Source organism: Phyllobates terribilis, unplaced genomic scaffold (assembly GCF_046119375.1).
Source record: "Phyllobates terribilis strain yellow unplaced genomic scaffold, ASM4611937v1 Scaffold_2__4_contigs__length_985480577, whole genome shotgun sequence".
NCBI lineage: Eukaryota > Metazoa > Chordata > Amphibia > Anura > Dendrobatidae > Phyllobates > Phyllobates terribilis.
This window is the reverse complement of record NW_027362762.1, coordinates 203,472,364-203,495,077: the sequence shown is the minus strand read 5'-3', so window position 1 is coordinate 203,495,077 and position 22,714 is coordinate 203,472,364. Positions and strand designations below refer to the sequence as shown.

The 22,714-nt window shown below is 42.7% G+C and overlaps 1 protein-coding gene across 2 annotated transcripts in view; it reads left to right on the top strand.

Annotated features, from left to right (window-relative positions):
* The window catches only part of NR4A1 (nuclear receptor subfamily 4 group A member 1), a 68,672-nt gene extending 46,913 nt beyond the window's left edge, over positions 1 to 21,759 (top strand). The window contains exons 1-7 of one of the 2 annotated variants that reach the window (XM_073663822.1): positions 12,176 to 12,324; positions 14,283 to 15,097; positions 16,541 to 16,670; positions 17,296 to 17,447; positions 17,558 to 17,760; positions 18,203 to 18,381; positions 20,819 to 21,759. In XM_073663822.1, the coding sequence (XP_073519923.1) occupies positions 12,201 to 12,324; positions 14,283 to 15,097; positions 16,541 to 16,670; positions 17,296 to 17,447; positions 17,558 to 17,760; positions 18,203 to 18,381; positions 20,819 to 21,075 (1,860 nt within the window). In that variant the 5' untranslated portion in view covers positions 12,176 to 12,200 and the 3' untranslated portion in view covers positions 21,076 to 21,759. Of the gene's footprint in view, positions 1 to 12,175; positions 12,325 to 14,282; positions 15,098 to 16,540; positions 16,671 to 17,295; positions 17,448 to 17,557; positions 17,761 to 18,202; positions 18,382 to 20,818 lie in introns of those variants that run through there. The other variant, XM_073663823.1, reaches the window with a different exon arrangement.
* Positions 21,760 to 22,714: the final 955 nt, after the last annotated feature.

Sequence of the window (22,714 nt, the reverse complement as noted above, 5' to 3'; positions counted from 1 at the left end):
CATTACTATATGATCACACTGGTGAAGTAGTAGTAGGGTCTCCGGGTTGACATTATTATATGATCACACTGGTGGAGTAGTAGTAGTGTCTCCGGGGTGACATTGTATATGATCACATTGGTGGAATAGTAGTTTCTCTCTGAGGTGGCATTATTATATGATCACACTGGTGGAGTAGTAGTAGTGTCCCTGGGGTGACATTACTATATGATCACACTGGTGGAGTAGAAGTAGTGTCTCTGTGGTGACATTACTATATGATCACACTGGTGGAATAGCAGTAGTGTCTCCGGGGTCACATTGCCCTGTGATCACACTGGTGGAGTAGTAGTAGTTTCTCTCTGAGGTGACATTACTATATAATCACACTGGTGGAGTAGTACTAGTGTCCCTGGGGTGACATTACTATATGTTCACACTGGTGGAGTAGTAGTAGTGTCTCTGGGGTCACAATACTATATGATCACACTGGTGGAGTAGTAGTAGTGTCTCCGGGGTCACATTGCCCTGTGATTACACTGGTGGAGTAGTAGTAGTGTCTCCGGGGTCACATTGCCCTGTGATCACACTGGTGGAGTAGTAGTAGTGTCCCTGGGGTGACATTACTATATGATCACAATGGTGGAGTAGTAGTAGTGCCTCTGAGGTGACATTATTATATGATCACACTGGTGGAGTAGTAGTAGTGTCTCCGGGGTGACATTACTATATGATCACTCTGGTGGAGTAGTAGTAGTGTCTCCGGGGTGACATTATTATATGATCACACTGGTGGAGTAGTAGTAGTGTCTCTGGGGTCACAATACTATATGATCACACTGGTGGAGTAGTAGTAGTGTCTCCGGGGTCACATTGCCCTGTGATCACACTGGTGGAGTAGTAGTAGTGTCCCTGGGGTGACATTACTATATGATCACACTGATGGAGTAGTAGTAGTGTCTCTGAGGTGACATTACTATATGATCACACTGGTGGAGTAAAAGTAGTGTCCCTGGGGTGACATTACTATATGATCACACTGGTGGAGTAGAAGTAGTGTCCCTGGGGTGACATTACTATATGATCACACTGGTGGAGTAGAAGTAGTGTCTCTGGGGTGACATTAGTATATGATCACACTGGTGGAGTAGAAGTAGTGTCCCTGGGGTGACATTACTATATGATCACACTGGTGGAGTAGAAGTAGTTTCTCTCTGAGGTGACATTACTATATGATCACACTGGTGGGGTAGTAGTAGGGTCTCCGGGGTGACATTATTATATGATCACACTGGTGGAGTAGTAGTAGTGTCTCTGGGGTGACATTGCTATATGATCACACTGGTGGAGTAGTAGTTTCTCTCTGAGGTGACATTATTATATGATCACACTGGTGGAGTAGAAGTAGTGTCTTCAGGGTGACATTACTATATGATCACACTGGTGGAATAGCAGTAGTGTCTCCGGGGTCACATTGCCCTGTGATCACACTGGTGGAGTAGTAGTAGTTTCTCTCTGAGGTGACATTACTATATGATCACACTGGTGGAGTAGTAGTAGTGTCCCTGGGGTGACATTACTATATGTTCAAACTGGTGGAGTAGTAGTAGTGTCTCTGGGGTCACAATACTATATGATCACACTGGTGGAGTAGTAGTAGTGTCTCCGGGGTCACATTGCCCTGTGATCACACTGGTGGAGTAGTAGTAGTAGTGTATCCGGGGTCACATTGCCCTGTGATCACACTGGTGGAGTAGTAGTAGTGTCTCTGGGGTGACATTACTATATGATCACACTGGTGGAGTAGTAGTAGTGTCTCTGAGGTGACATTATTATATGATCACACTGGTGGAGTAGTAGTAGTGTCTCCGGGGTGACATTATTATATGATCACACTGGTGGAGTAGTAGTAGTGTCCCTGGGGTGACATTACTATATGATCAGACTGGTGGAGTAGAAGTAGTGTCCCTGTGGTGACATTACTATATGATCACACTGGTGGAGTAGAAGTATTGTCTCTGGGGTGACATTACTATATGATCACACTGGTGGAGTAGAAGTAGTGTCCCTGGGGTGATATTGCTATATGATCACACTGGTGGAGTAGAAGTAGTGTCTCCGGGGTCATATTACTTTATGATCACACTGGTGGTGGAGTAGTAGTAGTGTCTCTGGTGTGACATTACTATATGATCACACTGGTAGAGTAGAAGTAGTGTCCCTGGGGTGACATTACTATATGATCACACTGGTGGAGTAGAAGTAGTGTCTCTGGGGTGACATTACTATATGATCACACTGGTGGAGTGGAAGTAGTGTCCCTGGGGTGACATTACTATAAGATCACACTGGCGGAGTAGAAGTAGTGTCCCTGGGGTGACATTGCTATATGATCACACTGGTGGAGTAGAAGTAGTGTCTCTTGAGTGACATTACTATATGATCACACTGGTGGAGTAGAAGTAGTGTCCCTGGGGTGACATTACTATATGATCACACTGGTGGAGTAGAAGTAGTGTCTCTGGAGTGACATTACTATATGATCACACTGGTGGAGTAGAAGTAGTGTCCCTGGGGTGATATTACTATATGATCACACTGGTGGAGTAGAAGTAGTGTCCCTGGGGTGATATTACTATATGATCACACTGGTGGAGTAGAAGTAGTGTCTGTGGAGTGACATTACTATATGATCACACTGGTGGAGTAGAAGTAGTGTCCCTGGGGTGATATTACTATATGATCACACTGGTGGAGTAGAAGTAGTGTCCCTGGGGTGACATTGCTATATGATCACACTGGTGGAGTAGAAGTAGTGTCTCTTGAGTGACATTACTATATGATCACACTGGTGGAGTAGAAGTAGTGTCTCCAGGGTGACATTACTATATGATCACACTGGTGGCATAGCAGTAGTGTCTCCGGGGTCACATTGCCCTGTGATCACACTGGTGGAGTAGTAGTAGTTTCTCTCTGAGGTGACATTACTATATGATCACACTGGTGGAGTAGTAGTAGTGTCCCTGGGGTGACATTACTATATGTTCAAACTGGTGGAGTAGTAGTAGTGTCTCTGGGGTCACAATACTATATGATCACACTGGTGGAGTAGTAGTAGTGTCTCCGGGGTCACATTGCCCTGTGATCACACTGGTGGAGTAGTAGTAGTAGTGTATCCGGGGTCACATTGCCCTGTGATCACACTGGTGGAGTAGTAGTAGTGTCTCTGGGGTGACATTACTATATGATCACACTGGTGGAGTAGTAGTAGTGTCTCTGAGGTGACATTATTATATGATTACACTGGTGGAGTAGTAGTAGTGTCTCCGGGGTGACATTATTATATGATCACACTGGTGGAGTAGTAGTAGTGTCCCTGGGGTGACATTACTATATGATCAGACTGGTGGAGTAGAAGTAGTGTCCCTGTGGTGACATTACTATATGATCACACTGGTGGAGTAGAAGTAGTGTCTCTGGGGTGACATTACTATATGATCACACTGGTGGAGTAGAAGTAGTGTCCCTGGGGTGATATTGCTATATGATCACACTGGTGGAGTAGAAGTAGTGTCTCCGGGGTCATATTACTTTATGATCACACTGGTGGTGGAGTAGTAGTAGTGTCTCTGGTGTGACATTACTATATGATCACACTGGTAGAGTAGAAGTAGTGTCCCTGGGGTGACATTACTAGATGATCACACTGGTGGAGTAGAAGTAGTGTCTCTGGGGTGACATTACTATATGATCACACTGGTGGAGTGGAAGTAGTGTCCCTGGGGTGACATTACTATAAGATCACACTGGCGGAGTAGAAGTAGTGTCCCTGGGGTGACATTGCTATATGATCACACTGGTGGAGTAGAAGTAGTGTCTCTTGAGTGACATTACTATATGATCACACTGGTGGAGTAGAAGTAGTGTCTCTGGAGTGACATTACTATATGATCACACTGGTGGAGTAGAAGTAGTGTCCCTGGGGTGATATTACTATATGATCACACTGGTGGAGTAGAAGTAGTGTCTCTGGAGTGACATTACTATAAGATCACACTGGCGAAGTAGAAGTAGTGTCCCTGGGGTGACATTGCTATATGATCACACTGGTGGAGTAGAAGTAGTGTCTCTTGAGTGACATTACTATATGATCACACTGGTGGAGTAGAAGTAGTGTCTCTGGAGTGACATTACTATATGATCACACTGGTGGAGTAGAAGTAGTGTCCCTGGGGTGACATTGCTATATGATCACACTGGTGGAGTAGAAGTAGTGTCTCTTGAGTGACATTACTATATGATCACACTGGTGGAGTAGAAGTAGTGTCTCTGGAGTGACATTACTATATGATCACACTGGTGGAGTAGAAGTAGTGTCCCTGGGGTGACATTGCTATATGATCACACTGGTGGAGTAGAAGTAGTGTCTCTTGAGTGACATTACTATATGATCACACTGGTGGAGTAGAAGTAGTGTCTCTGGAGTGACATTACTATATGATCACACTGGTGGAGTAGAAGTAGTGTCTCTGGAGTGACATTACTATATGATCACACTGGTGGAGTAGAAGTAGTGTCTCTGGAGTGACATTACTATATGATCACACTGGTGGAGTAGAAGTAGTGTCTCTGGAGTGACATTACTATATGATCACACTGGTGGAGTAGAAGTAGTGTCTCTGGAGTGACATTACTATATGATCACACTGGTGGAGTAGAAGTAGTGTCCCTGGGGTGACATTACTATATGATCACACTGGTGGAGTAGAAGTAGTGTCTCTGGAGTGACATTACTATATGATCACACTGGTGGAGTAGAAGTAGTGTCCCTGGGGTGACATTGCTATATGATCACACTGGTGGAGTAGAAGTAGTGTCTCTTGAGTGACATTACTATATGATCACACTGGTGGAGTAGAAGTAGTGTCTCTGGAGTGACATTACTATATGATCACACTGGTGGAGTAGAAGTAGTGTCTCTGGAGTGACATTACTATATGATCACACTGGTGGAATAGAAGTAGTGTCTCTGGGGTGACATTACTATATGATCACACTGGTGGAGTAGAAGTAGTGTCTCTGGAGTGACATTACTATATGATCACACTGGTGGAGTAGAAGTAGTGTCTCTGGAGTGACATTACTATATGATCACACTGGTGGAATAGCAGTAGTGTCTCCGGGGTCACATTGCCCTGTGATCACACTGGTGGAGTAGTAGTAGTTTCTCTCTGAGGTGACATTACTATATGATCACACTGGTGGAGTAGTAGTAGTGTCCCTGGGGTGACATTACTATATGTTCAAACTGGTGGAGTAGTAGTAGTGTCTCTGGGGTCACAATACTATATGATCACACTGGTGGAGTAGTAGTAGTGTCTCCGGGGTCACATTGCCCTGTGATCACACTGGTGGAGTAGTAGTAGTAGTGTATCCGGGGTCACATTGCCCTGTGATCACACTGGTGTAGTAGTAGTAGTGTCTCTGGGGTGACATTACTATATGATCACACTGGTGGAGTAGTAGTAGTGTCTCTGAGGTGACATTATTATATGATCACACTGGTGGAGTAGTAGTAGTGTCTCCGGGGTGACATTATTATATGATCACACTGGTGGAGTAGTAGTAGTGTCCCTGGGGTGACATTACTATATGATCAGACTGGTGGAGTAGAAGTAGTGTCCCTGTGGTGACATTACTATATGATCACACTGGTGGAGTAGAAGTATTGTCTCTGGGGTGACATTACTATATGATCACACTGGTGGAGTAGAAGTAGTGTCCCTGGGGTGATATTGCTATATGATCACACTGGTGGAGTAGAAGTAGTGTCTCCGGGGTCATATTACTTTATGATCACACTGGTGGTGGAGTAGTAGTAGTAGTGTCTCTGGTGTGACATTACTATATGATCACACTGGTAGAGTAGAAGTAGTGTCCCTGGGGTGACATTACTATATGATCACACTGGTGGAGTAGAAGTAGTGTCTCTGGGGTGACATTACTATATGATCAGACTGGTGGAGTGGAAGTAGTGTCCCTGGGGTGACATTACTATAAGATCACACTGGCGGAGTAGAAGTAGTGTCCCTGGGGTGACATTGCTATATGATCACACTGGTGGAGTAGAAGTAGTGTCTCTTGAGTGACATTACTATATGATCACACTGGTGGAGTAGAAGTAGTGTCCCTGGGGTGACATTACTATATGATCACACTGGTGGAGTAGAAGTAGTGTCTCTGGAGTGACATTACTATATGATCACACTGGTGGAGTAGAAGTAGTGTCCCTGGGGTGATATTACTATATGATCACACTGGTGGAGTAGAAGTAGTGTCCCTGGGGTGATATTACTATATGATCACACTGGTGGAGTAGAAGTAGTGTCTCTGGAGTGACATTACTATATGATCACACTGGTGGAGTAGAAGTAGTGTCCCTGGGGTGATATTACTATATGATCACACTGGTGGAGTAGAAGTAGTGTCCCTGGGGTGACATTGCTATATGATCACACTGGTGGAGTAGAAGTAGTGTCTCTTGAGTGACATTACTATATGATCACACTGGTGGAGTAGAAGTAGTGTCTCCAGGGTGACATTACTATATGATCACACTGGTGGCATAGCAGTAGTGTCTCCGGGGTCACATTGCCCTGTGATCACACTGGTGGAGTAGTAGTAGTTTCTCTCTGAGGTGACATTACTATATGATCACACTGGTGGAGTAGTAGTAGTGTCCCTGGGGTGACATTACTATATGTTCAAACTGGTGGAGTAGTAGTAGTGTCTCTGGGGTCACAATACTATATGATCACACTGGTGGAGTAGTAGTAGTGTCTCCGGGGTCACATTGCCCTGTGATCACACTGGTGGAGTAGTAGTAGTAGTGTATCCGGGGTCACATTGCCCTGTGATCACACTGGTGGAGTAGTAGTAGTGTCTCTGGGGTGACATTACTATATGATCACACTGGTGGAGTAGTAGTAGTGTCTCTGAGGTGACATTATTATATGATCACACTGGTGGAGTAGTAGTAGTGTCTCCGGGGTGACATTATTATATGATCACACTGGTGGAGTAGTAGTAGTGTCCCTGGGGTGACATTACTATATGATCAGACTGGTGGAGTAGAAGTAGTGTCCCTGTGGTGACATTACTATATGATCACACTGGTGGAGTAGAAGTAGTGTCTCTGGGGTGACATTACTATATGATCACACTGGTGGAGTAGAAGTAGTGTCCCTGGGGTGATATTGCTATATGATCACACTGGTGGAGTAGAAGTAGTGTCTCCGGGGTCATATTACTTTATGATCACACTGGTGGTGGAGTAGTAGTAGTGTCTCTGGTGTGACATTACTATATGATCACACTGGTAGAGTAGAAGTAGTGTCCCTGGGGTGACATTACTAGATGATCACACTGGTGGAGTAGAAGTAGTGTCTCTGGGGTGACATTACTATATGATCACACTGGTGGAGTGGAAGTAGTGTCCCTGGGGTGACATTACTATAAGATCACACTGGCGGAGTAGAAGTAGTGTCCCTGGGGTGACATTGCTATATGATCACACTGGTGGAGTAGAAGTAGTGTCTCTTGAGTGACATTACTATATGATCACACTGGTGGAGTAGAAGTAGTGTCTCTGGAGTGACATTACTATATGATCACACTGGTGGAGTAGAAGTAGTGTCCCTGGGGTGATATTACTATATGATCACACTGGTGGAGTAGAAGTAGTGTCTCTGGAGTGACATTACTATAAGATCACACTGGCGGAGTAGAAGTAGTGTCCCTGGGGTGACATTGCTATATGATCACACTGGTGGAGTAGAAGTAGTGTCTCTTGAGTGACATTACTATATGATCACACTGGTGGAGTAGAAGTAGTGTCTCTGGAGTGACATTACTATATGATCACACTGGTGGAGTAGAAGTAGTGTCCCTGGGGTGACATTGCTATATGATCACACTGGTGGAGTAGAAGTAGTGTCTCTTGAGTGACATTACTATATGATCACACTGGTGGAGTAGAAGTAGTGTCTCTGGAGTGACATTACTATATGATCACACTGGTGGAGTAGAAGTAGTGTCCCTGGGGTGACATTGCTATATGATCACACTGGTGGAGTAGAAGTAGTGTCTCTTGAGTGACATTACTATATGATCACACTGGTGGAGTAGAAGTAGTGTCTCTGGAGTGACATTACTATATGATCACACTGGTGGAATAGAAGTAGTGTCTCTGGAGTGACATTACTATATGATCACACTGGTGGAGTAGAAGTAGTGTCTCTGGAGTGACATTACTATATGATCACACTGGTGGAGTAGAAGTAGTGTCTCTGGAGTGACATTACTATATGATCACACTGGTGGAGTAGAAGTAGTGTCTCTGGAGTGACATTACTATATGATCACACTGGTGGAGTAGAAGTAGTGTCCCTGGGGTGACATTGCTATATGATCACACTGGTGGAGTAGAAGTAGTGTCTCTTGAGTGACATTACTATATGATCACACTGGTGGAGTAGAAGTAGTGTCTCTGGAGTGACATTACTATATGATCACACTGGTGGAATAGAAGTAGTGTCTCTGGAGTGACATTACTATATGATCACACTGGTGGAGTAGAAGTAGTGTCTCTGGAGTGACATTACTATATGATCACACTGGTGGAGTAGAAGTAGTGTCTCTGGAGTGACATTACTATATGATCACACTGGTGGAGTAGAAGTAGTGTCTCTGGAGTGACATTACTATATGATCACACTGGTGGAGTAGAAGTAGTGTCCCTGGGGTGACATTACTATATGATCACACTGGTGGAGTAGAAGTAGTGTCTCTGGAGTGACATTACTATATGATCACACTGGTGGAGTAGAAGTAGTGTCCCTGGGGTGACATTGCTATATGATCACACTGGTGGAGTAGAAGTAGTGTCTCCGGGGTGACATTACTATATGATCACACTGGTGGAGTAGAAGTAGTGTCTCTGGAGTGACATTACTATATGATCACACTGGTGGAATAGAAGTAGTGTCTCTGGGGTGACATTACTATATGATCACACTGGTGGAGTAGAAGTAGTGTCTCTGGAGTGACATTACTATATGATCACACTGGTGGAGTAGAAGTAGTGTCTCTGGAGTGACATTACTATATGATCACACTGGTGGAGTAGAAGTAGTGTCTCTGGAGTGACATTACTATATGATCACACTGGTGGAGTAGAAGTAGTGTCCCTGGGGTGACATTACTATATGATCACACTGGTGGAGTAGAAGTAGTGTCTCTGGAGTGACATTACTATATGATCACACTGGTGGAGTAGAAGTAGTGTCCCTGGGGTGACATTGCTATATGATCACACTGGTGGAGTAGAAGTAGTGTCTCTGGAGTGACATTACTATATGATCACACTGGTGGAATAGAAGTAGTGTCTCTGGGGTGACATTACTATATGATCACACTGGTGGAGTAGAAGTAGTGTCTCTGGAGTGACATTACTATATGATCACACTGGTGGAGTAGAAGTAGTGTCTCTGGAGTGACATTACTATATGATCACACTGGTGGAGTAGAAGTAGTGTCTCTGGAGTGACATTACTATATGATCACACTGGTGGAGTAGAAGTAGTGTCCCTGGGGTGACATTACTATATGATCACACTGGTGGAGTAGAAGTAGTGTCTCTGGAGTGACATTACTATATGATCACACTGGTGGAGTAGAAGTAGTGTCCCTGGGGTGACATTGCTATATGATCACACTGGTGGAGTAGAAGTAGTGTCTCCGGGGTGACATTACTATATGATCACACTGGTGGAGTAGAAGTAGTGTCTCTGGAGTGACATTACTATATGATCACACTGGTGGAATAGAAGTAGTGTCTCTGGGGTGACATTACTATATGATCACACTGGTGGAGTAGAAGTAGTGTCTCTGGAGTGACATTACTATATGATCACACTGGTGGAGTAGAAGTAGTGTCTCTGGAGTGACATTACTATATGATCACACTGGTGGAGTAGAAGTAGTGTCTCCGGGGTGACATTACTATATGATCACACTGGTGGAGTAGAAGTAGTGTCTCTGGAGTGACATTACTATATGATCACACTGGTGGAGTAGAAGTAGTGTCTCTGGAGTGACATTACTATATGATCACACTGGTGGAGTAGAAGTAGTGTCTCCGGGGTGACATTGCTATATGATCACACTGGTGGAGTAGAAGTAGTGTCTCTTGAGTGACATTACTATATGATCACACTGGTGGAGTAGAAGTAGTGTCTCTGGAGTGACATTACTATATGATCACACTGGTGGAGTAGAAGTAGTGTCTCCGGGGTGACATTGCTATATGATCACACTGGTGGAGTAGAAGTAGTGTCTCTTGAGTGACATTACTATATGATCACACTGGTGGAGTAGAAGTAGTGTCTCTGGAGTGACATTACTATATGATCACACTGGTGGAGTAGAAGTAGTGTCTCTGGGGTGACATTGCTATATGATCACACTGGTGGAGTAGAAGTAGTGTCTCTTGAGTGACATTACTATATGATCACACTGGTGGAGTAGAAGTAGTGTCCCTGGAGTGACATTACTATATGATCACACTGGTGGAGTAGAAGTAGTGTCTCTGGGGTGACATTATTATATGATCACACTGGTGGAGTAGTAGTAGTGTCTCCGGGGTCATATTACTATATGATCACACTGGTGGAGTAGAAGTAGTGTCTCTGGAGTGACATTACTATATGATCACACTGGTGGAGTAGAAGTAGTGTCTCTGGGGTGACATTGCTATATGATCACACTGGTGGAGTAGAAGTAGTGTCTCTGGAGTGACATTACTATATGATCACACTGGTGGAGTAGAAGTAGTGTCTCTGGAGTGACATTACTATATGATCACACTGGTGGAGTAGAAGTAGTGTCTCTGGAGTGACATTACTATATGATCACACTGGTGGAGTAGAAGTAGTGTCTCTGGGGTGACATTGCTATATGATCACACTGGTGGAGTAGAAGTAGTGTCTCTGGAGTGACATTGCTATATGATCACACTGGTGGAGTAGAAGTAGTGTCTCTGGAGTGACATTGCTATATGATCACACTGGTGGAGTAGAAGTAGTGTCTCTGGAGTGACATTGCTATATGATCACACTGGTGGAGTAGAAGTAGTGTCTCTGGAGTGACATTGCTATATGATCACACTGGTGGAGTAGAAGTAGTGTCTCTGGAGTGACATTGCTATATGATCACACTGGTGGAGTAGAAGTAGTGTCTCTGGAGTGACATTACTATATGATCACACTGGTGGAGTAGAAGTAGTGTCTCTGGAGTGACATTATTATATGATCACACTGGTGGAGTAGAAGTAGTGTCTCTGGAGTGACATTACTATATGATCACACTGGTGGAGTAGAAGTAGTGTCTCTGGAGTGACATTGCTATATGATCACACTGGTGGAGTAGAAGTAGTGTCTCTGGAGTGACATTGCTATATGATCACACTGGTGGAGTAGAAGTAGTGTCTCTGGAGTGACATTGCTATATGATCACACTGGTGGAGTAGAAGTAGTGTCTCTGGAGTGACATTGCTATATGATCACACTGGTGGAGTAGAAGTAGTGTCCCTGGAGTGACATTATTATATGATCACACTGGTGGAGTAGTAGTAGTGTCTCCGGGGTGACATTATTATATGATCACACTCGTGGAGTAGAAGTAGTTGCTGCCCGGGGTCAGGTGCAGGGTGACCAGTCACAGGTCTAGTGTCACCTGCCATCACGAGCACATGACAGTCCTGCTCTACGTCCCGTCTCATCCGTATAAACACTGCCGCCGCCTATGGAATCCCGTGTGCCGTAAATATGCCGAGAATCCCAGGGAAGCCTCCTGACCGTGCTATATCCGCCGGGTGATGACGTTCATTGGGGTCTCCCCTCCCCTGGCTGCTATTTCAGGGCCGCGTCCCTCCAGCCGCCTGGCTATTAATAGAGCGTAAGCTATTAATAGATCAAACAATGTGGCCTGCGTCATAGGAAACGGTGTGCGTCACCAGATACATTCCAGCGACGTGCCGGAAAGGCCACGCCCCCTCTCGCCTTCTATGGAGAGCGGAGAAGAATCACCCATGTGCGTCATACTCCCCCTGCCCGAGGCCACGCCCCCTCCCATGCGTCACAGAGGCTTTAATAGAATGTAGCATGCAGGAGTGGAGCACAGTGAGCAGCGCAGGCTCGGGGAGACGCACTCAGTGCTGGAGGAGCTGGACGGCGGCAGCGCACCCTGCGGACAGCCCGCACCGGGGACCTCCAGCTGACACATTTGGTATGTCCTACCCTGCCACTGACAGCTGTGTGCAGGGACCGCTGTGTGCAGGGACCGCTGTGTGCAGGGACCCCTGCTCGGTGGTGACAGTGCCGGCTAGATAGACATTGAGGTGTCACAGATCGGGGTCTTCAGGGCATTGCTGTGCTTGCTTCTGGGATCAGCGCATTGCACTTGATGGAGGTGACTGCAGGCAGTGCTGCAGATGTTTGTGGCAACAGGTGCACAATTGTTCGTGCAGGTATTGGTGCCATTTCCATGCTGGATCTGGTGCAGGCAGCAAATACTTGTGAGCTGCAGCTGTGCCCTGTGTGCACCTGCACATACTGTAGCCTCCCCTAGTGCCTGCTTAGTGCTGCACATTTCTGGCTAGGCTTGCACTGCCCCCACTTAGTCCCATCAGTTTAGGGTTAAGCGCCAGTAATTATTCCACCTTTTAAGTTCATCCTTATAATTTGAGTTTCTGTAGATTTACTGCAAATGATCTGGATTTGCTGGAATTGTTGCATCTCTTTTTTAATAAGATGCTTGGTCCTGTTTGCAGGATACAATGCATTATGTATTGGTCTGGACTATCAGGAGCTCATCTCTTGCTCTGTCTTTGTTTTCCAGTGCAAAGTGCTTTCTTGGCTCTATGCAGCCTCCTATCTCGCACTCCTGATTGCATTTCCTCAAGGGAACAGTTTAACCTGTAAGGCTTAGAAAACGGTTGTATTGTGTCGGATCATAATAGTGTTTGTCAGCTGCTGAGTAATAGAAAGCAGCGGTTTCACTGTGCTGTACCCAGACTTGTGGGCAGTGATGGCTCCTTCTGGGTATTGCTGAATATTATGGTGATGTTACAGATGTGCACTGTCTGATTCACATGATGGTCTGTTCTCTTATTGCAACCTACAAATGTATTATCATTAGATTTTCAATAAGCCCCCAGTGCTGTGAATTGTGCAGCTGCTGCAGAGCTTCTTGAGGCATACAGCAATCTGTCTGTGCTGTGCTTACATTCCATCCGTTAGTTGACTATGACGTAAAGAAGCAGAAAACTCATTGCCAGGTCTTCTTCCTAAGGATCTGACAGCAGTCAGAAGTCCAGTTATCCTGGCAGATCCATACTTTATAAATGAGAATACTGACCTCTAAGCTGTGACCTAATACTTGGCTATTCATGTTTTGTTTTAAATTCGCATGTATTGTGTCTGGATGAATGCTGGGAGTTGTAGTGAATTGATGACAAGATGGACATTACTCCTATTACCTTTTTAACATTCCCAAGCCCGCATTTGCAATTAGAAATGTCCCTGACTATAAGAATAAAAGATACAATTTTTTTTTTTTTTTTTACTGCATTCTTCTTGTTTCATTCAAGTTTCTTAGGGTGGAAACACGACATCTTACCGTAAAGTGTTTGTTTAGAGTTGCCGCATGCCATGGACATACATGTCAGGCAGCAGTCATTGACTGCTAACCTGAGCCTTGCTGGATGAAACCCAATTATTAGTAGTGTTGACAAGGAAATTTATGGCACTTTGTGCTCAAAAAAGAACTGACTGATGCTTCGCAATGTCAAAGGAGCCTGGTGTAAGATAGCGTTTGCAGCAGAATTAGATCCCCTGTTTCCTACTGAAACCGTACTAATGAGCTATTGCGACTTGTGCCAACAGTACTTCTGTTTTAGATCTGATTCTAGGTTACCACTATGCAGGGTGTGGGGGAGACATTCAGACATATTTTACCATAAAGGCAAGTGCAATAGTGTCATTTAGTATGTACAGTACTAGTATCGTATGGTTGGATGTCTGACACATGGAGGAAACTCACACTAACTGCAACTGTGACAACTGATATAGATCTAGATATATATATGTGTATATCTATCTAATATAAATTTACTCATACAAACCTGTATGTTTGGCTGAAATCTAATGCATTATTGAACTTTTTCTTGTCCCTTTTTTTTCCAGAAATGCCCTGTATTCAAGCTCAGTATGGAAGTCTGTCTCAGTGTGCAGGCCCCAGTGACAGTTATGTTCCAGACATCCTAAACTCTGATTTCAGTAAGTTCACCATGGACCTTGTTAACAGTGAAATTGCAGCTTCAACTTCATTGCCCAGTTTCAGCACCTTCATGGACGGTTACACAGGAGAATTTGATGCTTTTCTGTACCAGATACCTTCTTCAACACCCCAATCATCACCGAAGGTGGAGGAGTTTCAAGTGTTCGGCTGTTACCCAGGTTCTTTCACACATCAGGTGGATGAAACCATGTCATCAAGTGGTTCAGATTATTACGGAAGCCCTTGCTCCATCCCATCTCCATCTACACCAGGTTTCCAGAATCCTCAAGTTCCTACATGGGAGAGCTCTTATGGAGCCTACTCTCCAACTCAGAATTTCGACAGCATGAGGCCATGGACTGATCAACAGAAAAACAGCATTCCACAGTCTTCTTTTTTCACTTTTGGAACACCATCTCATAGCCCAAGCATGGCTCCTAATTTATTAAAGATGAACCATGGTCCACATAGACTTGAACAGCAGGTTTTGGATCCTGATGTGTTTGCACTAGCACAGAGCTCTTCTGCCGGATTTCCCACTGTCCCTATTGGTCAGGGGCCTGTGGTACTGGATAGCTCAGTTATAATGGACAGTCCACTATCTCCCTCTAAAGCACGGAGCCCCAGCTCAAATGAGGGGCGCTGTGCTGTCTGCGGAGATAATGCATCTTGTCAACATTACGGTGTACGAACCTGTGAAGGATGCAAAGGTTTTTTTAAGGTAAGCATTTTCCATTTGGTTTCTGCATTTATTGCTTGTCATCAAACTCTGATTGCCTCACCTCTTAGTCTCCCAATGTGCTCATTGCCCTGCAGACTTGGCAGGTGGTCTTGGCACATAAATTTGGTTCTGAGCCACCCTGTCTTTGCACTACAGCTGATACGCGTTCCTAGGGATGAAGAAAAGGGGCTCGTCCCAAAACTGTCCTATGGTGTTAAAAACCAGCTGTCCTACCCGTGTACAGTTTCTTGGCCCGCTTTTACAGCAGTTGATCATCCCTGCTGCCTTTTCCGAACGTCAACCGAAAGGATTGAGCTCAGGCAAGCGGGGGGATAAGAGGAGGAACCCAACACCAATTATACAGCGGATAGAAGAGTAGAAGTTTCCATTAGGCAGCAGGTGTTGGACCGATGTGAAATAGACTGCCCTCTAGATCTGAGAACTAGAATCCTGTAGTCTACATTAATCATACACAATGAGTTTTGTAGTGTGGATCTATTCTTGTGTACCCTGGTACTCGGTGAATTTAGTGGGAATGATATACTGCATACAGAAAGAAGTCTTTAGTAGCCTACTTAATTTTTTGAAAAAATGTGTGCAGAGAGAGCCTTAAAATTCTCATACGTTTATGTCAATTATGCATATGTCCATACTCCATAAATTATCACACGTCTCATAGTGATACATTATCGCTCAGTTCTATATGGAGGGAAACTGACATATCCATCTAGAATTATTAAGCAGCCAATATGTCTTCTTAAGGAAACTAGTTGGTAGTAATTGTCTACAAGTATTGTAAATTATTTCCTAAGTACGTCAAATTCAGTCTGAAAAGACCATTACTTCTGTCGTTCATTTAGGATGTATGCAGATGTCTGTATAAATCAGTCCGAGATCACACCGCGATGCACAGACTGGCCACTGGTCCCGCGACCTGAGTGTGAGAGCTTTATGGAAACACATGAAGCTGTCACATTTGGGTAGGGAGACCTGCAGCCAGTCCGTGCATTGCGGTCTGCTCTCAGACCGATTTATATGGATATCTGATTGCGTCCTAAGTCAGACAGTCCAAAGTTATTGCTTTCTGGCCCGTGTAAATCTCTATTTGCTACAAACGACTTCTGAGAAGCTAATTTCAGGCTGATGTCCTCTACATTTGCAGTAATCAAAGTGTCTCTACAGTTTCAGCTGTCCCCCAAATTTGTTTTTGCGTTTTTTGGTCTTAATCCATCCGTGTTGTAGGCAAATCAGGTGTTTTAGAAGAGATGCTCAGCTAATTAAGATAGGTGAATCACTCCCTTTTGCTTGGAGCCAAATGTCAACTTGATATTTGTAACATTTCTCTAGTGTCGGACTGTTCCTAAATTAAATAGGAACAGACGGGGCTTTGTGTTGGTCTGGCATCTTGCTTCCCCTGACAATTGTTCCCTTTTCTCCCCACAGAGGACTGTACAGAAAAATGCCAAGTACATCTGCTTGGCTAACAAGGACTGTCCCGTGGACAAAAGGCGCAGGAATCGCTGCCAGTTCTGTCGGTTTCAAAAATGCTTAGCAGTGGGAATGGTAAAAGAAGGTATGTACTTTCATATATTTTGTCACGTGTCAATAATAAATTCCCATTTTAGTGTTCACATGTAATGAAAATATGCTTGTGTACAAATTGCAGAATTTATTTACTCATGTAAAGTGCTGAATTTTGGAGGGAGAGTTTATAAAAATTGGGTCAAAAATGTGAAATGTTAATAGATGGAAAATTATTTCATCTTTAGAAAGGTTGACTGGCTGGTCAATTAAAAAAAAAAAAAAAAAAAAAAATAAGAAAAATTTGAGTAACATCTATTCTGATCTCCCGCCTCTTCTGTTTTTGATGCTTCATGGTCCCATTTGACATGGTGGGAATGGCCATCCAGCCAACCACTGGTCACGGAGGTAACCTACCTCACCTGCTGAGCAGCAATTCCTGCATGTTGACCAACAAGCCAAAAATTTTTTTTCAGTCAGGCAACCTTTTTTTTTCGGTAGATACCATCTCTCACTGGCTGACAATAATTCTAGAATTTGTACCTAAAATAAAAACTTTAGTCCTTTGTTACAGATGCTTTGATAATTTTGCATTGGTTTTCCATAAAAAATTACCAAATTTCTGGTCCTCTATTTCCCAGCTTGTAGTAACCTGGAATACTTTTCATTTTTTTTAGTTGTACGTACAGACAGTTTGAAGGGCAGGAGGGGTCGCCTTCCGTCAAAACCAAGACAAGTTTCAGACTCTTCTCCAGTTAGTCTCATCAACTCCCTGGTGAGGGCGCACATAGACACCATCCCCAATTCTAGCAATCTGGATTACTCCCAGGTAAGTCATGATTAAGGTTTTCCAAAGTGGAATAAACCATATTGATTTGGATAATATGCAGTATAATTATTTTTTAGTCTAATGACCTATGTTACTGTTATTCATATTAGTACCAAGAGAATGTCCCCGTTCTACTGGAGAAGGAGAATCCTGTTGATGTGCAGCAGTTCTACGACCTTCTCTCTGGTTCTTTGGAAGTCATCCGCAAATGGGCAGAGAAAATCCAGGGCTTTGTAGAACTTCCGAAGGAAGACCAGTATCTTCTTCTGGAGTCTTCTTTCCTGGAACTCTTCATCCTTCGACTTGCTTACAGGTAAAGCAGCTGTCACATGCTAGAAAACCTAGTTCCTTTTGGGTTGTTAATCCTGTTCTGAACATCAGGCAGAACATGCAGAAATGCTTTATATAAAACTGTAGCTACCTGCATGATGGCGAAATCGCAATCTCCTTGAGGAAGATAAGATGATGCAAGGTTATATATAAATTTATGGGGTCCAATTTGTTGTCACTAATTTGTATTAAAAAAATCTTAGCTAATTTATATTCTAAAGTAATGAATAAAAACAAAAGGTAGAATTAATGTTATTAAGCACTTTGGACCAAATCACCTTAAATTGTCTTCTTTTTAAATTGACATCCTTTTTTAGGAACTTTTATAAAATGATTTCTCAACATCAGTTTTGCTATTTAGGAAGATTATTTGGTAGGAAAAATCTAGTACTCTGTCTAATCTTGACTTTATTTTCTACCAATAGCTCGAAACCTGAGGAGGGGAAGCTGATCTTCTGTAATGGCGTGGTGCTTCATCGAACGCAGTGTGTCAGAGGGTTTGGCGAGTGGATAGATTCAATCATTGACTTCTCACACAGCCTCCAGCGTATGAACATCGACGTCCCATCATTTTCCTGTCTCTCTGCTCTTGTTATCATCACAGGTAAGCCCAAAGGTTATGCTAGAACATTTCTACTTGCAGATAAGTGCTTCAACTTGGAACTACACTTTTTAATTTTATCCTCTGTCTTCTGTGGACAAAGATATTGAGAATCTTATCTTTATGGTACAATTCTCTTGTTGAAATTCCCTTATTCCTACAGATTACCCAAACTACAAATCTAAGACTCTTCCCTGACAGTTGATGTCGGGAAAGAAAACATACTTTGGTATGGACAAAAACCACCATGAGGGCGCTTCTAGATCCTGAGATGAGATGTCAGTGTTGCAGAGCAAATGGAAGATTCATTAACACCTTACCGACATGTGACGCATTGTTACGTTATATGCCGACTTTGATGCAGGCTCAGGAACTAAGAGCGCATCTTTGCCGGCAGATTATGGCTGTAATAGTCTGTCATCATTTACCTCTAACAGCCGCATGTGGAGCAGAGCTCCGCCTGTAGCTGTCAATCTGTGACTGCAGCAATTGCAGCACGCGTCCTGAGGGGCACGCTGTTCAAATGATCAATCGACACGCCTGCAAAGTGATTTTTCAGGGCGCCAATGGGTTGCAGTGACAGCGATGGGTCGGCTGAAGATGCCTGTCATGACTGTACTTCTGTGAAAGCGAGACCATAATTTTTGCTATTTACAGCAATACTGTGGTATTGCTGTATATCGCACAAGCGATTGGCCAATCACAGGTTTAAGTCCCCTAAGGGGACTAACAAATACAGTAAAAATAAATGTTTTTAAAAAAATTAAAGTTCAAATCACCTCCCTTAAAAGATAAGAAATGAAAAAAATACACATGTGGTATCGATGCATTCCTAAAAGTCTGATATATCAAAGTGTAAAATTAATGAACCTGATCAGTAAATGGTGTGTGTCGGGGGAAGGGGGGACAGGGGATCAAAACTCTGCATTGAGGCGATCAAAACATTGTATCTACCCCCAAATGGTATGAATTAAAACATCAGCTTATGGCTCAAAAAACAAACACTTATTCAACTCGTATCACACTAAAAAATAATAATAATGTTTTTCACCAATTAAATAAAAAGAAAACCTATTCATGTTTGATATGGCTGTAATCCTATTTCCAGGTGATTGTTATCATTATGATGGGAGCTGTACATAAAGTACCCAAAGAACAATTGCGGAATTGCACTTTTTCTGCTATTTTGCTGTATGTGGAATTTTTTCAAGTCCTCATACAGTTATGTTGACAGAAAACTAAAGTTCTAGCTCATGGAGGAAGGAAAAAAACAAACATAAAATCGACATGTCGGGAACAGGTTAATAAAAACATGGCTTTACAGTAAAATATTATCCTTTTTATTTGGAGTTTCAGTCACTCATTTCAGGGTGTATATACTCCCGGAAACTGAATATTTTCCTGCATAGCCATCTCTTCAATGAATCTTCCGTCTGCTTTCCTACATAGACATCTTATTTTGGTGTGACCTCGTGGTGTTTTGTTCCGTACTATCATACTGTAGTAATACTGGCTCTAAAGGGGCCCTTAAAGCGTACCTCCACTTTAACAAGATGTTGATTATAGTACAGAACACTGCAGTATAATAATATTTCTAAGTCCCTCTTTTAGCCACTTCTGCCGCTAACCCACTGTACAGACTGGCCAAAGTTTGTTCTGCGGGCTACACTAAAATATGAAGTGTCCTGCTTGTTACTCTTAGCTACCATCTTCAGTGTAAGAGCGAGTGCTGTAAGACCCTCTGACGCGCGCTCCTACACTGAAGACTGTAGCTTAGCAGTTGGAAAGGGACGATGCATATTTTAGTGACTTCAGGCGGTCCATACTGCTGTTTACTGGCAGATATCTTTGCTTTTTCTCTATTACGGGGGAGGGGAGAGAAGGACTTGGCATGTTGAATCTCCATTTTCGATCTTGTTGTTGCCACTGGAAATAGGCCATCACCAGAGGTGTCTGGCAGTGCCTTCTTCACCTCTCCCCATTGAAAATGCATGAATGTATGTTGTGATATCATTAGGAAAAGTTGGCAGCTATAAGTGCATTCAGATGACAGTTAAGTGAATGGGTACCTTTTTTTAAAAGGAGTTAAAAATATAAATAGGTGGCCAACTAACACAAGGTGTAGATCAATGTGTGGTCTGCATTGTCTTCATAATAGTTGCATGCTGCCTTTTTATTTCTTATCTATTCCTTTTATTCTCGTTTCATACATACACTGTGAGATATATCTGTATGGATGCAAGGGTTCACATTTAGTATGAGGCCAGTGCAGAGAGCGCAGCCTTTAATATTATGTATTTGATTTTTACTATGACTCGCCTTCTCATTTATATGGACTACTCCATTGATGGCAAACACAAAGTGGATAGACTGCAATGAATCTATGCTGCACACTTTGTAAATGTTCCATCTACTAATATTAAATATTCTTCTATTACAGACAGACATGGCCTGAAAGAATCCAAGAAAGTAGAAGAGCTGCAAAGCAAGATTATTAATTGCCTTAAAGAGCATGTACCATCAAGCCTGATTGAGCAGAACCGATCCAACTGTCTGTCCAAGTTACTGGGCAAACTTCCCGAGCTCCGCACCTTGTGTACGCAGGGTCTCCAGCGTATCTTTTACCTGAAGTTAGAGGACCTTGTTCCACCTCCTCCTATTGTGGAGAAGATCTTCATGGACACACTGCCCTTTTAAACCAGCACTGCACTTTTCTTTTGTTCTTACACATACAGAGAAAAGGAAACCCACGTGTGGACAGCAGAGAATCCTGTTACAAACTTGTGGAACCTTTTTCTTTGATTTTTAGGTGCCTAACCCAGTATATCCTTTTTGTCTTTTGGGATTTTCTGGGTCTTATCTGAAGACTTCATTTTTATTATTCTATAATATCCAGATGTGCCTTTGGCTTAAAAAAACAGACTTTTTGTGTTTTCATCTTTTGTTTCACTTTAAAGTATTTTTTTAAATACTTGCAGAATTCATTGGACTCCTATACTGCCTTTCTTACAGCACTCCTTTGTAAAAAGACATTGTTTCAAAATAGATTGGAGAACCAGGCGCCACCTCCTCTCTCTGTTATCCCATCTGTCTTGCAACCAGCCGAGAGGGATGGACCCCATTTCAGTCACAGCCAGTTTGTAAAGTCTTGTACATAATGAAGTGTGAACTGTATATAGTATTAAATACAAAGCTACCCCTTGTTATGGTCACTATGGTTTTCACAGTGTTCTGGACTGTGTGTAAATATGTGTAATTTTTGAATAGAAACATTTATATTTGTGTATCCTACTGGATTTACAGTATGTGTTTTTCTGATTAATATATATTTAATATATTGAATAAAAAATGCTGTAATAGTATCCAGCTATCCCTTATTAATTGCTTTTCTATGTGTAAATTAATGGAGGCACCTATACATTTTTAGTAGCTGGAAGTTTGTTATATTAGTGGTGTAAATACTTTTATGCCAAAAATGACAACAGTATTCTCTGAGTGATACCTTTTATTGGCTAACCAGAAAAATAAAATAAATACTAAAAAAAAAATAAAAAAAAAAAAAAAAAATAGATAGATAAGCTTTCAGAGCACAGAGGCTCCTTCGTCAGGCAAGATTACAAATTAATAAGATTAGAAATTCATAAGATAAAAGGCACAAAACCAACAACATGTAATATCTCTCAAATGTTGTGCATTTTGTCTTATGAATTAATTTGTAATCTTGCCTGATTTTTTTTTTCTGGTTAGCCAATAAAGGTATCACTCCGAGAATACTGTTGTCATTATTGGCATAAAAGTATTTACAACGATTTTTCTGGCTAACACTGTACCACAATATAACGTTGCATTGTACATCATTACATTAGTGGTGAAAGACACTCATAGAAATTATGTACTCCTTGTCATGTCTATACCTTGGTACCATTTAATGGCTCAGTTCTTCTATCTAGTGATGGACCCTACACGTATTTAATGCACATTACTGACTGCAGTGTGTGTGTGTGTGTGTGTGTGTGTGTGTGTTATACAGGGTGGTCCAAAAGTAGGTGGACAGAAAGTGTAATAGTTATGAAGGGGGAGATTTATCAAACATGGTGTAAAGTGAAACTGGCTCAGTTGCCCTTAGCAACCAGATTCCACTTTTCATTCCTCACAGACTCTTTGGAAAATGAAAGGTGGAATCTGATTGGTTGCTAAGGGCAACTGAGCCAGTTTCACAGATCTAGTTTTCACAGATGGATCTCCCCCAAATCTGTTTTCTTTTCAGATAACACATAATGGCAAATAATCGTAAATACAAATCAAAGAAAATGGATTTTAACAGAGTATTGGAAAT